The sequence below is a fragment of the Malaclemys terrapin genome, chromosome 3 (genome assembly GCF_027887155.1).
Source record: "Malaclemys terrapin pileata isolate rMalTer1 chromosome 3, rMalTer1.hap1, whole genome shotgun sequence".
Taxonomy (NCBI): Eukaryota; Metazoa; Chordata; order Testudines; family Emydidae; genus Malaclemys; species Malaclemys terrapin.
Genome location: NC_071507.1, coordinates 59,223,589 through 59,239,711, shown reverse-complemented (window position 1 = coordinate 59,239,711; position 16,123 = coordinate 59,223,589). Strand labels below are relative to the sequence as shown.

The following is a 16,123-nucleotide window of genomic DNA, read 5'->3' as shown; positions in this document are numbered from 1 at the left end:
CGTGTCTCCTTGTTTTCAAGGAGAACATCTCGTCTGCTTCTGGGGCAGCGTAGATGGAAAAGTGAACAAGGTGGAAGGCAAATTAATCTCTCTTCAAACAGCAAATAGGAGGTTTGAGTGGGGTCTCTGTGCCAAACCTGCTACCACAGCCAGTTATTGACACAATCACTTTGAGTAAGAGGAGCGCCACCTTACTGAGCAGGAACAGGTAATGAGAGCAGGGTGAGACTATGGAATTGTAACTGTGCAGCAAAACCCCAGCTACTAGCCAAGACTCAATGGATGAGTATAACAGACTGACCATGGGCAAGGAAAGGTGGAAGAAGTGAATTGATGAATGCCTGAGGTTATGGTGCTAAGGTTATGTGATTGCTTAGTTTTGGCACATCCACTTAGACTGGCTCACTTCTAAAGATTTTCGTAAATCGACATTTCTTATAAGTGTCACCCAAATAAGTTTTATATGGAGAAATTATCCATCTCTCCCCGTAGAAGGAATCACTGTCAGGCCACAGTAGTAACTTGTAACATGGCACAGGGGCAAACTCAACCTGTTGAGCTAGAGAAAATTCAGAAGAAGCCGCTTCTCCTGAAGAGACCCTAACTGAAAACTTTAAAAGGGAGTTAAACATTATGTCAGGGTTACGCTTAGTTCAAAAATAAAGCTACACAAAGAGGTTCATTTCCATTACAATTAGTCTTTATTAAAAATGTATTGGAGCAAAATAAGCCTCTAAAATACCGACCCAGTTTACTTGTGCGTAATTGAGAACACACTTTGTGTTGGAGCAGGGGTACAAACATCTCACTCACTCACTCCCCGGTGCCCTTTGGCAACACATTCTCATAAAATAAATGGACTCTCATGCTTAATTCAACATCTTATCTATATCAGAATAACTGCATAGTTCCAACGCTTGGTTATGTAACAAGAAAATGTTATGGCACCAACAGAGCTGAGCTGTCAATTTGCCCCAACTATTCAGATTAAGAAAGAACCTTACAATCCCCGCTTCCTCCCTACCCCAGATGCAGGAATTATAGTGAAATTCAAAGTCTGTGTGTGTGTGGGGGGGGTCCTGGCTTGTTAAATCAACTATTGCACCATAGCAGATTTTCAGAAGCCACGTGTCCAAATGCACCATCATCTGAGGTTTAAACTTTCTTCTCTTGCTGAATACAACTCATCGTTCCTCAACCCCTTGAATCAGGATGTATGAGGTTTTAAAAACAAATACCCAACAGGCTGTAATTTTTTTTTTTTTATTTGAAGATGTAAATGTAGGTGAACAAAAAGTGCTCATGAAAGTCAGAGTCAACTTGGCTACAGCAAGCTAGGCACAGGCAGAGTGCAGGTAGATGTCCTTTCTCTATTTAGCTCAGCCAATTCATTTCAGTCCTGACATGTAGAAACCACTTGATTTGGTTTTAAGGTTGCCTATCACCATGGTATCTAAGGCAAGATCCTCCTGGGATTTCATCACTCAACTGCTACTGATGTCTGGGAGTTAGGTGCCTAAATTCTTTTGAGCCTCAGGGCTTAAGTGTGGTAACTGTGCTTCCAAGCCTGACCCCTTCTTCCCCCAGCTCTGCAAGAAGGAATTGCAGCAGGAATCTTCTGTGCGTTAATCAATATTCTTCTTAAACTAGCAGAGATTCTCTGCCATGATGGCAAGGAATCAGTATGGTCTGATATAGTAATAGGACCTTGTGTGCAGAATTATGGTATTTGAGCACCCAGAGTGTTTGTATCTTTCATTACCTCAGTGCAGATAGATTCATAGATTCTAGGCCTGGAAGGGACCTCGAGTGGTCATAGAGTCCAGTCCCCTGCCCGCATGGCAGGACCAAATACTGTCTAGACCATCCCTGATAGACATTTATCTAACCTACTCTTAAATAGCTCCAGAGATGGAGATTCCACAACCTCCCTAGGCAATTTATTCCAGTGTTTAACGACCCTGACAGTTAGGAACTTTTTCCTAATGTCCAACCTAGACCTCCCTTGCTGCAGTTTAAGCCCATTGCTTCTTGTTCTATCCTTAGAGGCTAAGGTGAACAAGTTTTCTCCCTCCTCCTTATGACACCTTTTTAGATACCTGAAAACTGCTATCATGTCCCCTCTCTTTTCCAAACTAAACAAACCCAATTCTTTCAGCCTTCCTTCATAGGTCATGTTCTCAAGACCTTTAATCATTCTTGTTGCTCTTCTCTGGATAGATAGAAGAGCTCTTAATCACATCTCATAGTAACTGTAAGAAAACCAAACAGATTAAGTACCTGAAGTGCTTTTTGATAAAAATGCTGCTTTTCATGCTGTATGGCAGGGATTGGCAACCTTTGGCACAAGGCCCATCGGGGAAATCCATTGGCGGCCCGGGACAGTTTGTTTACCTGCAGTGTCCACAGGTTTAGCCGCTCGCAGCTCCCACGAGCCGTGGTTCGTTGTTCCAGGTCAATGGGGACTGTGGGAAGCAGCACAGTACAGGCTGAGGAAGCTTTGTTCCTAATATTGGCCAGTGCTTCCCTACAAGGAAGACTCTTCCCCTTCATGGAGGTGTGTGGGATAGAGAGAAGCAGGAAAGAAACTAGCCAGGAATTCAGCACCCACTCACTAGTTGAAACCCAGTGCAACCTGTAAGGGTCTAGCTCAGGGGTCAGCAACCTTTCAGAAGCAGTGTGCCGAGTCTTCACTTATTCACTTTAACTTAAGGTTTCGTGTGCTGTTAATACATTTTAACGGTTTTTAGAAGGTCTCTCTCTAAGTCTATATTATATAACTAAGCTATTGTTGTATGTAAAGTAAACAAGGTTTTCAAAATGTTTAAGAAGTTTAAATTAAAATGCTGCTCTTACACCGCCGGCCCACGCCGCCCACTGCCGGCCTGATGTTCCATTCACCTAGTTCAGCAGCGGGCTGAGTGGGGCCTGCGGGACCCCAGCTGGCAAGGGGCTGGCAGCTGGGATCCCAGACCGGGGGGTGCAGGAACTCCCATTTGGTGCTCAGGGTGCAAGAGTAGGGCATGGGACGTGAGGGGGTGCAGGGGTCAGGGCAGAGGGCTGGGTGTGTGTGGAGGGGGTACAGGGGTCAGGGCAGAGGGCTGGGGTGCTCGGCTTGTAGGGGTGTTCACGGCAGGGGGCTGGAGGGGATATGCCCCGTCCTCCCCGGAGCAGCGTGCATGCTGCGGCTCAGCTCCCCCTCCCAAGGGTAATCAGCTGATTGGCGGCAGGGAGAGGGAGGGGCAGGAAAGTACCACACTGGGGGACGAAGCAGGGGAGGGGAGAGCTTGGCTGCCAGCAGGACCAAGCTTCTGCCTCCTGTCTCTGCAGGAGAAATCAGTAGGCGGGGGGGGCTGAGTGGGGTCAGGACCCCGGCAGGCAGCAGCATGCCATCAAAAATCAGCACACGTACGGCAGGTTGCCGACCCCTGGTCTAGCTACATTGGGAGCGAGCAGCCCAGCCCAGGTCTACAGCCTCATGCTAGTGCACTAAAACTAGCTGTGTAGACATTGCTTTGATGTTGTGACTTGGACTGGAGGTCAGGCTCTCAAGTGTACCTCAGGGCAGAGCCTCCAAATGCCAACCTGAGCTGCAATGGCTACACAGCTCTTTAGCCCATTAGCACAAGTCTGTCGAGCCACACTGGGAGGCTTGCTCCCACGTGCAGTGTAGACACCCCTGAAGTGCTTAGACTCCCAATTCATTGGTGACCACTTCTCTCACCTAGCTATTAACGCATCTACCATTAAGGTGTGTTCAGATAGAATTTTAAGAGGTGCTAATTTAAGCAGTCTTTAAATGAAAGGTCTGATCAATATAAACAAACACACTGCCACCTACTTATAGAGCCAAGTGTATTAGAACCAGCTTAGGCCATCTGGTTCCACACAGGCACCCCATAAAGTCAATGGGATCCCCTAAACCTAACTTGGTGGTCATGGCAACACTATTACTGGGATGTTGTGGATAATGGCTCAGCCATAGAAAAATATATATTTCAAACTGCTAGCTGTACCTGAACACGTAGCATGGCTTAAAACGCACAGTGACTCTACAGTGAACTCCAAAGTGCTTCCTTGAGTTAGTAAGAAAAGGGATTGGGCAATCAGGTGTATAGGAAAGAGGGTGGGGGTTAAAGGGTTAAATCTGACCATGCAGTCCCAGTTTGCTGCACTAAACCTGAGCTAATCTCCTCCAAAGTGACTGGGATGTGCTTGATGCTGTCATGTATAGTCTCACCACTGGATAAAATGTTTCTTGAAACAACATTAGGGAGCAGGCTGTACCAACAATCCTAATCAATCACAAGGCAAAGGAAAGAATTCTTTCAAGTAACTTGAAAGCGCTAGTTTAATAGGAAAGCAAGGTTAATAAGGCTGTTTTAAAAACTTCCTCTGTTGTGTGTATCAAAGGGGGCAGCGGCACTGGTATCCAAAGGGCAGGAAACTTAAGCCACAGGAACACACTATAAATTAAAGTTGGGGGCTCCTGGTCTTTGATAGTTAGGTAAAGCTTTCAGGTTACTGTTTAAAACCAAAATACAGCAGTGATGAGCAAGTTAAAACAAAAAGGGGTTGAGTATTTGGGGTAGCCTTTTTTTTTTTTTTTTAAACAACCTGTTACTGAAGTATTCTTCAACCCTGGGGACTGTCTGACTTCATTTTTAAACACAAGGTTTAGAAGCAGAAAAGCTTTTGGTCTGCCAAGATCTGAATTAGGGACTTCTGTATCTTTCCAACCATAGCACAGGGTGGCACTAGCCTCTAAGATGGCATAGAGAGCTGGAATCCCTGCTCTGCTGGAGGTGTTTGATCTCAACTGTAGCAGGAGAAACTTTCAAAACTTGAGTTCAAGATTCTAAGGGAGAATTGTTTTTCAATTTAGACTGACAAATCAGTATATTTTGCTATGTCTATTCCCCTCTACTCCAAAAAACATGCAAAACAAACTCCTGCTTTTGAAGATCATCCTTGGCAAGGGGACCATTTCAAGTCCTGAGTGTTACCACCACCAAATGTTTAAAAATCATTACATGTGCCAGCCCCCTGTGCAGGGTTCTCTTTGTTTGCCTTCTGGCTTTGAGCTTTTAGGATGAATGAAGGTCATACTTCAAAGTTTTTCTCTTCCTAGTTCTCCTTGTGGCACTTTCCCTTTTTTAAAAAAAAAAAAAAAAAAAAAAAGCAGAGGTCCTTGTCTAGCCACATGCCTCAAGAGGTTCAGGCTTTAACAACCAAAATAGCATAAGACTCTGCAACATCAAGGACTTCACTTTTAGAAGACTGAAAAATCAGTTTAAGTGCCTATTCCAATTTCCCCTCTCCTGGGTTCCTTTGACAAATATTGAAGGATTTCCTCCCCTTCCCTGGAGCAGAGTCAACACAGCAAAGGGATGTTTATGACCCTGTCTGCCAAAAGAATCACTGAATTCAGCAACAGCAGCATTATTGATGCAAGAGTTAGCTCAGGCTTCCTCTGCTGGCTGGATGCAAAGTCTATAGAAGAAGCAAGCATCAGACTAGGTTATCCCATGATAACCTTCGCTAGGGCTACAAACAGTCACAGCAGGCAGGTAGATTAAAAAATAAAAAAAATCCCTCTGCTGGAGCTCGGCTGGATTTCAAGTCCCAGAAATAAAAAATTAAGGGCCTGATTCTGCTCATGTTTTGAGGAGTTCTGGCCCTGACTTCTCTAAGGAGCAGAATGAGGCCCTTAGGCACAGCCCATAAACTTGCTAGAGTACAAAAACGTATGAAGTAGTTTTAAACTGAGTCAATCATTTGACCGCCCATACTGGCTCTTCAGGGAAGCCTGTCATGGCTACCCAGTTTTGGTCATGCTTCCTGGTGGTTGCTCTGGAGTGGGGCAACACCGTAAGTTTTGATGTTCCTCTGCAGGCTATCACTTCAGGACCCTGCAAGGAAGGGGGGGAGGGGAAGTGGCTTTGATGGACGGAGATTGATTCAGAACTGGCCTTTAAGCATGCAGGAACATCTAATGAGTTGGTTATGACGGCAGGCACAAGTGAACTACAGCAATGCAGTTCAGGGTGTGCAAATTACAGTTCCCCCTACCACAGTAGCCTTCTGTATTCAGCATCATGCCCCTCAGTGAAATCAGAACTAGGCATGGGCTATTTGGCATCAGTCAACCAGCATCTAATTTTCCATTCATGGACACAAGCTCCCGTCCCCTGGCTGTGGTACTGATCAGACCCATTTAGGACCCAAGCAGGTGTGAGGGGTGTGACTATGTCTTTGAGCTGAATAATTCCAGCTGATGGGTTTCTGTCCATTATTAAAATCTTTGCTCAATGGCTAGGACTCTAGAATGACTCCCTGTTATCTCCTTCTGAAGTTTCTTCCTAGTTCAAGTTTGATGGGGAGAAAGGAGCAATTCTGAAAGCACAGTCATTGATCAAAGATACAATAAACTACTCTTTGTTGTGTTCATTTGCCAAGTGAATTCAGTACTGAAGAGCGCCTGACTAAGCTCTGGACAGGTTACAGCAGCCAGGCCAGCTTCCCTTGCACCACCGGGCTGAAGGGCCTCAGTTTTGACCCATGGCCTAACAGAACCTTTGGCCCCTCTGCTGAGGTTACTGGCAAGGGTGGTGGTGGACGCCTGCAGAGACCTGTCCAGCAGTTGAACTGAGGAGCACCCAGCAGTGAAATGGCCTGGCCGTTCAGAGACTGTCACATTCTTATACAGGATACCTGCTGCTGCTGTTTCCCCAGCCTGACTGCACATATGGCACTAAAGCAGCCCACAAGCTCAATGCCCGCATGGGGATGCTCCTGTGCCAGGAGAAGTGCTATCCACGCTGGAAGTCTCCCCTCTGCCCTCCCGTCTTGCTCACCAACTTCACCTCTTCGATGACTATGTCATGAGTGACTGCTTTGCACATGTCATACACAGTCAGGGCAGCAAGGCTGGCAGCTGTCAGCGCTTCCATCTCCACGCCCGTCTTACCCTGGCTGTGGCACAGCGCCTGGATCACCACAGCCCATCTAGTCTCATCCAGGCTCAGAGAGACAACCACATGGCTCAGAGGGATGTTGTGGCACAGGGGGATCAGCTGGCTGGTCAGTTTGGCTCCCTGAATCCCTGCGATCTGGGCTACTGCCAGCACATCCCCTTTCTTCAGCTGGTTCTGCCGCACCATCCCAAATGCCTTCTCACCCAGGCGAACCACAGCACTGGCAACAGCGGTCCTTTCAGAATCGGGCTTCTTTCCAACATCTACCATGGCCGCCCGCCCCTCTTGGTCAATGTGAGTCAGGCTGCTGGAAGGACCCCGTTCACTGGCGCACAAGCCAGAACCTATGGCTTTGGAGTGAGATCCTGGGCCCTTTTCTTCTGACTGGTTTCCAGCTGCAGCCCCCGAGTGACTGTCCACAGCAGTGTGGCTGGTGTGCTGAATGGAAGGACTTCCTGTCCTAAGGCACTTTGTGTCCGAGCTAGAGCTCAAATTCTTTTGGAAGATGCAAATGCTGTGTGCCTGAGCTTGCAGAATTTCTGCTGCCAGCTGCTGTTGCTCTGAGCGAGATCCTGGCAAGGCATGCTGTCCTGTAAACACATTTTTCTTAAATGCTTTTCCCATCTGCTTGGATAAACTTGCTCTTGGCGTTAGCCAGTGGCCAGGTCTGTGACCCCATTGCTTTGAACTTGGAGAATTCTGCACGGCATCTTGCAGTAGTGGGGTCGATTCCAATGCTGCCTCTGAAGAGGAGGATAAATAGAAATAAGACACAAGCTATTGCTACTAATTGGAAGGATAAGCTAAATATATCTGAACTAGGATGCAGTCAGAACACTGCTCCCACTTCTATACATTACCAAAAGCCATAGGAAGGTGGGAATTGAACTCCATTTCCTTACTAAAGTTCAGACCTCCCCATGTTCATAGGCTTGTTGTTATATTGACTTGCTTACCAACACTGCAGCTGGGTGCATGGTTATTGTAGGGTCACTCACAAGAGTCATTGGTCTTCAGTTTTAAAAAACATCAACATTTGAGAACAAGCTGCCAAAGAATTACCTAGACTTCATCTTTGGGGGAAAAAAGAAGGTGGGGGCAGGGTCTACTGCCTTCTTCTGTGACTGTGTGATTAAAAATGTCTTCCTCAACAAATAAGCATGCCAGGCTAATTTTTAAACAAACTTTTTCACTCCTTACTTTGCTCTCTCCTGCCCTCCAGCTCTGGCTGCCACTCTCACCTTTTCCAGTGCGCTATTTAAAGTAGGATCATTTCACTTTCCTGGTTTCTGCTCCTAGCGGCAGCCTTTGGAGGTCAGCTGGGCCGACAAGCACCAGCTGCATTGCCTGCAAGTTCCTAGACAGGCTCCATGCTGGGAACCTCCCTCATCGCTGCCAGTTCTTACCGAGTTAATGGTGTGCTCGGCAGTTGAGGCTTAGTCACTGGGAGCTCAGACTCCCTCATTGACCCTGGTTTCCTCTGCCCTGGCCAGGAGCTCTGCCAGCTCAGTTTGGATCTTTATTTAAATCCACTGGGATGTAGCTCTCCTTGCCCCTCACACTCATCCCCCAACTTTGGCATTTCCACAGCGCCCACTGGCAAGCCCCACGACAGAAGGAACCTGTTACATACAATGGAAGCTATAATCCAAAGGAAGAAGGGGCAAAGAGGCAAGTAATGGCCACGTCTTAACCTGCTTTTTTAAAAGGAGATCTCCTCTCTGCTCTTCACTATTCCTTTAAGCGATATAGAGGCTCAGGAGAGGTTTAGTGGCTCACAGGTCAGCAAACCCCTTCTGTAGCCCCTTGAAGCGGGACTCCTTTGGGAAAGAGCAAGTTCAAGAGCTGTTCACAGAGGAGTCAGAGCAGCTCTCATGAGTGACACACACTGGGTGCTTTATTTTTCCCAAGGGAAAGGCAAGGTCCCTACCTGCTTTGCTACTTTTTGGTAGTGTCTGAAGGACAGCCCCTCGCCACACTGTACTGGGTCTATTGCCTTGGATCAGCAAAACCTTCCAACGGAAGATTAGTGTTTATTTAACCTCTTCCCTGCTAGGCTCAACAGCAGTGCCATTCAGCTAGCTGTGGGGGAGGGGTGGGGGAATTCTCTGAGCATCTTGGTTCAGAGCTAGAGTTTAACTGTCTTTAGCTTTTAATCAAGACAATGGGCTACCTTCAGCTATGGAGAAAGCAGAGGCAGCTCCCCTGGAGTTGTGCCCTCTCACACGAGGGCTGAATGTGTTTGTACATCTGTGGTGTCAGCGAGTGATGGAGGGGCTAAAAGAAAGATTCTAACAGGTAACTAACTAGGAGTGGTGGGGGTCACCAAGAACTCATTCACTAGCACTAAGCCAATTTAAGAGGGAAACCTCATGAAATGGAGCCTATTGGCTGCAGCCCATCTTGTAATGGACACTACACTAATGGTGCAACAGCAGAGAGAAGAAGCTTGATTTTTTTTTTTTTTTCTCATACAGGTCTTGGGACACCTTGAACCTTCATTTAAGAAAAACCTTAAATTCTTGATAAGTGAGACCTTCAGTCCCCTGTACCTTCAGTAGCCTAAGCTCTGCAGGACTGAAGGTAAACTCATGCAGAGTGCCTGAACTGGGGGGGGGGGGGGGGGGGTGGGCTGGGCTGTAAGAGGAATTAAGAGCTCAATACCCCAGGACTGAAGCTGCTCAGGAGTGGAGCATCAGTCAGTACATTTGGGAGGCACATAACTGACATTGGTTGAGTAGACGAGTTCAGAAGACAGGGGTAAGTGCGATGAGGCACCCTGCAGTTGTGCACTTTAGGGGTGCAGCACAAGCTGCCTCTTTTATACAAGTTTCCTTTAAATCCCACACAAGGGTACCTCTGTCCTCACCCACGTTGTTCACGTAACACAAAAAGGCAAAAAGAGCGAGACCCTGAACTTCCATGCCTGGGCTGGATACAATGCACTAGTAACTTTCTACTGCTGGAGCTCAGCAGTGTTTTGCTTGTATCTTATTAGTAAATCTGCAAAGCTAAAATTGGTTTCACCACTGAAAAATTTCCAACTGCCATAAAAGAAGGCATAAGGACTCTCCCATCACAAAGGTGAAGCTGGGAGGAGAACAGCCTATTCTTAATATTTCTATTAAGGAAAATAGTTACAGGACAGACCAAATTAAGTAAAGAAGATGAGCAAGAGAGATTAATCATTTCCATTGCATTAGATTTAGTTAAATGAATTCCATGTTCTCTCTACCTCCTGTCTGTTTGCACACTAACTTTAATTGAACCCTGCAATTAAACACACAAATTAGGAAATCCCCCAATCTGCTTTCCAGATGTAGTCATGGTCTGCACATCACATTGTGTCATCCTTGACTCCACTCCGGTCCTAGAGACTGTACTGTTTATGCAGAGAATGCCAGCGGTCACTTCTCAAGATGGGGAAGAACAGGACAGACTTCTGCTATCATTGCATGTGATCAGAGTGCTATTCCAAAAGAAGCTGGATAGATCCCATCTCTGCATCCAGACCTTCCGCCTCCAAATGCTATTTTAAAAATTAAAGAGAAGCCCCACAGATAGTTTAATAAATGACAGTGGATGGAGGTCTGGGATGAAAAGTAAACTATTTTACTTCCCAAACTATTCAAAGACCCAGCTCATCCTCATTTTGCAGCCTGTGAGACTGTTCTAATTGTACTGTTTCCCCCTTTTCTGAAACGTAGTAGAGCAACTCTGGCAACACAGCCAAAGAACCAAACAGACCAGGAATTGCCTGCACAGTTCAAGCTATTCACCTACAAACTCAATATGGCAGAAGACAGCACGGTATCAAAGAAATGAGAAGTGGAAAAATCTTGAGTGAAACCTTTCTTCTGAGAGAAGGGCGCGGGGGAAAAAAAAAAAAAGCAAAAGCTCATATTAATACGACACTCTGCAGAATCCAGTTGCAGAGAGTCTAAGGCTAGGTCCACACTACCCGCCCGATTCGGCAGGTAGAGATCTATCTTCTGGGATCGATTTATTGCGTCTCATCTGGAGGTGATAAAGCGATCCCAGAAGCGCTACCCCGTCAACTGCGGAACTCCTGCTCACCGAGAGGAGGAAGCGATGTTGACGGGGGAGCTTGCCTGCGCCACGTGGACCAGCAGTAAGTAAAACTTAGTTCGATCTAGGAAACGTCGACTTCAGCTATGCTATTCTTGTAGCTGAAGTTGCGTTCCTATATCAATCCCCCACCCCAGTGTGGACCAGCCCTGAGTGGAGTTTACTAGAGTACTGATTAAAGGAACAGGTTTTGTAAATCTCAGGAATGTTACCTTCCCAACGATACAATCGTTTGTTCCCAGTCTAGGTACTTGCAGTTGCCCATTCTTGCCAGCTTTGAGTTACCAAGTTATAATCATAATGGCTGATTTACTGCTTTGCTTGGAAGAGAAGAAGTGGGCTTGAAATAAAATGTTTTCCCCCTTGATGTATCAAAGCTTCTTAGCAAGGAATAATGATACTTAAAGCACCTTCCATCCAAGGATCTCAAAATGCTTTTACAAATATTCACTAAGCAATCCATCCAACATTTTTTCTGCCCTTCCTTATAAATGGAGGGAGATACAGGCACAGAAAAGGCAAACCTACTTGGCCAGTGTCACATAAAAATCAGTAACAGCAATGAATAAAACCCAGGAGACACAATTCTTTATTCTGACCACTAGATTATTTGATTAGAGGAGTAAATGGTTTGAAATCTGTTCTCCCCCACCCCCTCTGAATTAGAGCTGATTTGTGCTTGTGAATGCCAGAGAACTCTCGGACAAGTATTCTAGCCAAGGGTGGGTTCGAAAATGATGCCCCTGGGAAGACAAGGGAAAAAGAAGAATGCACTCTCATTGCTCCCCCCCAGGCTTTAGTCCAAGGCATTAGGGATTCAGACACTACGGATAGGGGTGCTATATAAGTACCCGACAGCCACTAGGCTGCAATTGGTAAGTGGTATTCTCACCCCATGGTTTATGCAAGTGAGTCCTCACACTGTTCATTAAATTAAATGCCAGGGTTTTGAAACCCATTTGTCCAGATTCAGGGGATATGGGTGGTGAGGTGAAGGAGCAAGATTTTCCTTTGGTAGCTATGCCACAATACCTGAGCGCAGGGACCCCAGTAGTGTGTCACCATCAATGAATTCTACCCCAGCAATAAAGCGAAGCCTGCATCCTTTAAATTTAATGTTTATGCTGTAATTTGTTCAAGGTACCAAAATCTCAGCCAGATCCTGCTTTATAAGAAACACCCAGAAGTTCTGTAGTATCATTGTCCTGGTCTTGCTTAATGCAAAGGAAGCAAACAGGAGACATAGCGGCAAAGGCCTTATCGACTTAAAAATGACCACATTTCTTAAAATCAGTTCATCTCTGCCCAAAGTGAAATAGAACTATACGCAGCTTAGGAAAAACAAAAAACCCAACCCTTTCCACTCCCCAGAGATGTAACCCTAATAAAACCATGGTGTGTGTATTACGTACTGATTTGTCACCCACCGATCAGGATCATTGGCCGGTTCTTCATCTGGGAAATGTTAAACATGCCTAGAAATAAAATAATGTACATGTAAAAATTACTATTTTTTTTTAAAAACACATTTTAAGTCATTTATTTTCTTCTGCTGTCCTCCACCCCATCATTCCTAACTCACACACTAGGAGAAGGAGAGCCCAAAAAACTAACAAGAAAATACCAATTAACTCATTAAAACAAAACATGGTCTGAGGACAATATGCAAGTGCCCAAGTACAGAGCTGCCATCATACAGTGGAGCCTTTTCCCGAAAGTCTCCTATAACCAGACTTACTCTCTGCATGTTACAGCAGTCAAATAATTCAGACTGACTGGAGAAGGATGGTCCACTGGTTAGAGCACTAGCCTAGGACTTGAGATACCAAGGTTCGATTCCCTGCTCTGCCACTTCCCGTGTTATGTGAGCAAGTCATGTAGGCTCTCAGTGCCTCAATTCCCCATCTATAAACATGGGGATAATAGTATTTATATGGCCTCCGAAGGTTTGCAACAATAACTACATTAAAAGATTGTGAGACAGACACTCAGTTACTATGGCGACGGGGGCCATTTAAGTACCTTAGACATACGGTCATATTTCAGCAGCAGCAATGGTATTTCACTGTACAGGTAAATAGGTTACACATATAACTGTATACCTCTCAATACACCTGTATACCTTCCACTACAAGGCAGGCTAATACCGAGAGACCCCAGGATTGGTGGTACAGGGACTAATGATCCGGAGGCAGTAGGGAACACTGAGTTGGCACATGCTGATGACTTCAAAATTGTTCCGAGTAGTTAAAAAAAAAAAAAAAGCTAGTGAGAGACTCCAGATGGACATACAGTTTAGATTTACTGGACAACATGGTGGCAGACCCAACTGTGTTTGGGTAAGGGTTGTGCACAGTGAAAATTAGTCTACGTTCATATACTGAGGAGTGCTGAACGTGTCAGATTCCTCCCAGGACATGAAGATGTCTGCTCAGTGTACAGAGGCAGCAGGGTAAGAAAAGCATCAGACTGTTTGGGGATTGGAATGACAGAAGATGAAAAAACCTGGATTTACCCCCTCGTTTGAGATCGCGCACTCAGCTTTGGTCACCTCACCTTCAGATAGATTTACTAGGTCCAGAGAAGGATAATGACAACGGTTAGGGATTTAAGAGAACTAAAGAGTCGCTCAATAAAATTAATGGAAAGTGTATTTAGAACAAAAAAGGAAATACTTCCTCGCAGCAAGGCGTCAGTGTCTAGAATTCACTGCGCAGGCTGTCAGAGTTCCAGTGGGCAGCTGAATTTTTAAAGACAGCTGGAGAGATTTGTGAATAAAATCATTTGCAAGTATGCCAGCTGAGAGAAGAAGAATCCAGTCTCCAGCATCAGGGTGTAAATGCATCACCATGGGGGTTATGAAACCATTCCCCATCCCCAGAGCAGTGCTGCAGAACCAGCTGTGTCTTAGCAGTTTCTCTTAGCTTGCTCTGAAGAATCAGTACTGGTCACAGTCAGAAACAAGAGATTGGACTAGATGGATCAGCAGCCTAGCTCCAGTACTTGTGGTCTTCATTTATTCTAATGAGAAAATGTGGCTCTCTCAGAATGCTGCAAAGTGGAAAGGCAGGCAAGGGAAAAGGTTTGCATTCATAACAATGAGAAGGTAGGTTACCACTAGCGATGGTAATAACCAGACAGGAGAAGGGCCGGAGATAGAGCTGCCAGAGACAGAAAGTGGTTCTCCTGAAATAAGGCTGAAGGCAGGAGAACAGCAAGAGGGGGGTCGCTGGCTTACCTCCCCAACCCAGAGGACTGAAGGCAGGAGGAGCAGCAGAGGGAGTTGCCTGCTGACTCTGAGCCAGAGCCAAGGGCCAGAGAGGACCAAAGGAAAGGAGAGCAGCAGATGGCTTTAGTCGTTGGACCCCGAGGGAGTGAGGGATGCTCCCCTGGCAAGGCTGCATGGAGAGGCCATGGGACTGTCTGCTGGGAAGAGCGGGGGTGCACCCAGAAGGAAGCGTTGGGGTGGCTGCCCTAGCAGAGGGACTGACAAGGACTGATAAGGAGCCTAGTTGTGACAGAAGACAGTGAGGTATAGTGCGAACAAACACTGTGTGCACTGGGGTGATATGGACTGTGTTGTAATCTACTGGGCCCAAGCAGAGGTGTTGTTTAAGTAGAGCCTGAAGTGGAGGCGTTTGGGTTACTCAAGAGGGAAACTGAGGTGAGGGGTCACTTGCAGGACTGCCTCAAGGCCACAAGGGGGCACCCAGGAGGAGGACACTCATTTACAGCCACGCTCAGAGTTCTATTTACAACCCCAGAAATTCACACGGTGGCTAGACAGCCTGGGTTCCAGCTCAGGAAGTGGGTAAGAAAGCTTCAGAAAAGTACCCAGATTTCAGAGTAACCTTGGAACATTGAGGTTGGCCTGTCACCAGTTGCCTCATTAAGACCAGTGGCAGATAATGCTCCCAATCAAGTGGGAACCTCAGAGTTTCCTCTCCTGAGTCACTGTAATTCCACAAAATAGCTTTTCCCTCCCTGCTACCAGGTCTTGCGAATCATCCATTCTATTTTAGAAAAAGGGCAGTTTGTCCTAACCCCTCATTATTATTTGTACACAGTAAACATACCTGCATGCTGTTTCTTTTTTCTGCCCACTGCTTCTCCTATAATTTGAACCAATTCGTCCTCCGAAGCACCGGACCGTAGGTGATCCCTCAAGGACACTTCTGAGTTCCCAAAAAGGCACACCTGCAATAAACCAAGGGGAGGGGAGACAGTGAATAAAGTTAGCCAGGAAACACTATTCCTATTATAACCAACGTCAGCACCCTGGGTAAAAACTGAGCAAAGCATTCAAATAATAAAAAGGCACAGTCACTTCCCAGCCATGCACCTGGGTCTCTGTAGGGTATGACACTGCTGTCTTGTCTCTGAATAGCTCCTTGCAGCCTTGAGGCCTGAGTCAGCAGAGGAGGGAAGCTGTGCAAATCCATACCCTTACAAAATTTAAATGGGGGGAGGAGGGGAAGCACAGGCCTTTGAATGAACATGTAAGAGACAAACCCTACAGTACCCAGATCTCCAAGCTCATTGTCAAGGATGAACATTTCTAATGTTAATTTCTAGCGTTTCATGGGATGGGCTATAAAACTAGAAATTCACTGCAGTACTGGGTCTGGACAACAAGATTCAGTGGCCTGCTGGGCTGCAATGCACAAAATTCAACTCAGAACAGGTCCAATGTCTGGGAGCCAAATGATGTTTTGCTGTGAACCCAATAGGATCCACCACTACAGCAGTTTACCTGAACATCAGGCAGCAAAAAAACCAACCTGGTCTATGGGAGAACAATGGCTACAGTTCTCCTAATTCTAGTACTCCTAAAGCCACCAGCTAGCCATTTACTTTAGGAGTATATAGAACTGGACCATCTGGAAACACAGCAGGCAAGCGGAGATGTCATGAGATTTGTTTCCTTCCTTCATCTCTCCTGCTGTTGTAGGTCTTCTTGCACCATTGGTGGGCTGAGAGATGCCCCAGTTGGTTCCCAGGGGTAATCCAGGAAGGAAGTATTCAAGCAGGAGGCTTTTTAAAAGTTCCACAGTTAC

At 46.1% G+C, this 16,123-nt stretch overlaps 1 protein-coding gene across 4 annotated transcripts in view; it reads right to left on the bottom strand.

Annotated features, from left to right (window-relative positions):
- Positions 1-678: 678 nt before the first annotated feature.
- The window catches only part of MOCS1 (molybdenum cofactor synthesis 1), a 50,783-nt gene continuing 35,338 nt past the window's right edge, over positions 679-16,123 (bottom strand). For 3 of the 4 annotated variants that reach the window (XM_054023101.1, XM_054023102.1, XM_054023103.1), the window contains exons 9-11: positions 15,143-15,263; positions 12,494-12,541; positions 679-7,720 (exon numbers count right to left, since the gene is read on the bottom strand). In XM_054023101.1, coding sequence (XP_053879076.1) covers positions 6,813-7,720; positions 12,494-12,541; positions 15,143-15,263 — 1,077 coding nt within the window. In that variant the 3' untranslated portion in view covers positions 679-6,812. Of the gene's footprint in view, positions 7,721-12,478; positions 12,542-15,142; positions 15,264-16,123 lie in introns of all 4 variants that reach the window. The other variant, XM_054023104.1, reaches the window with a different exon arrangement.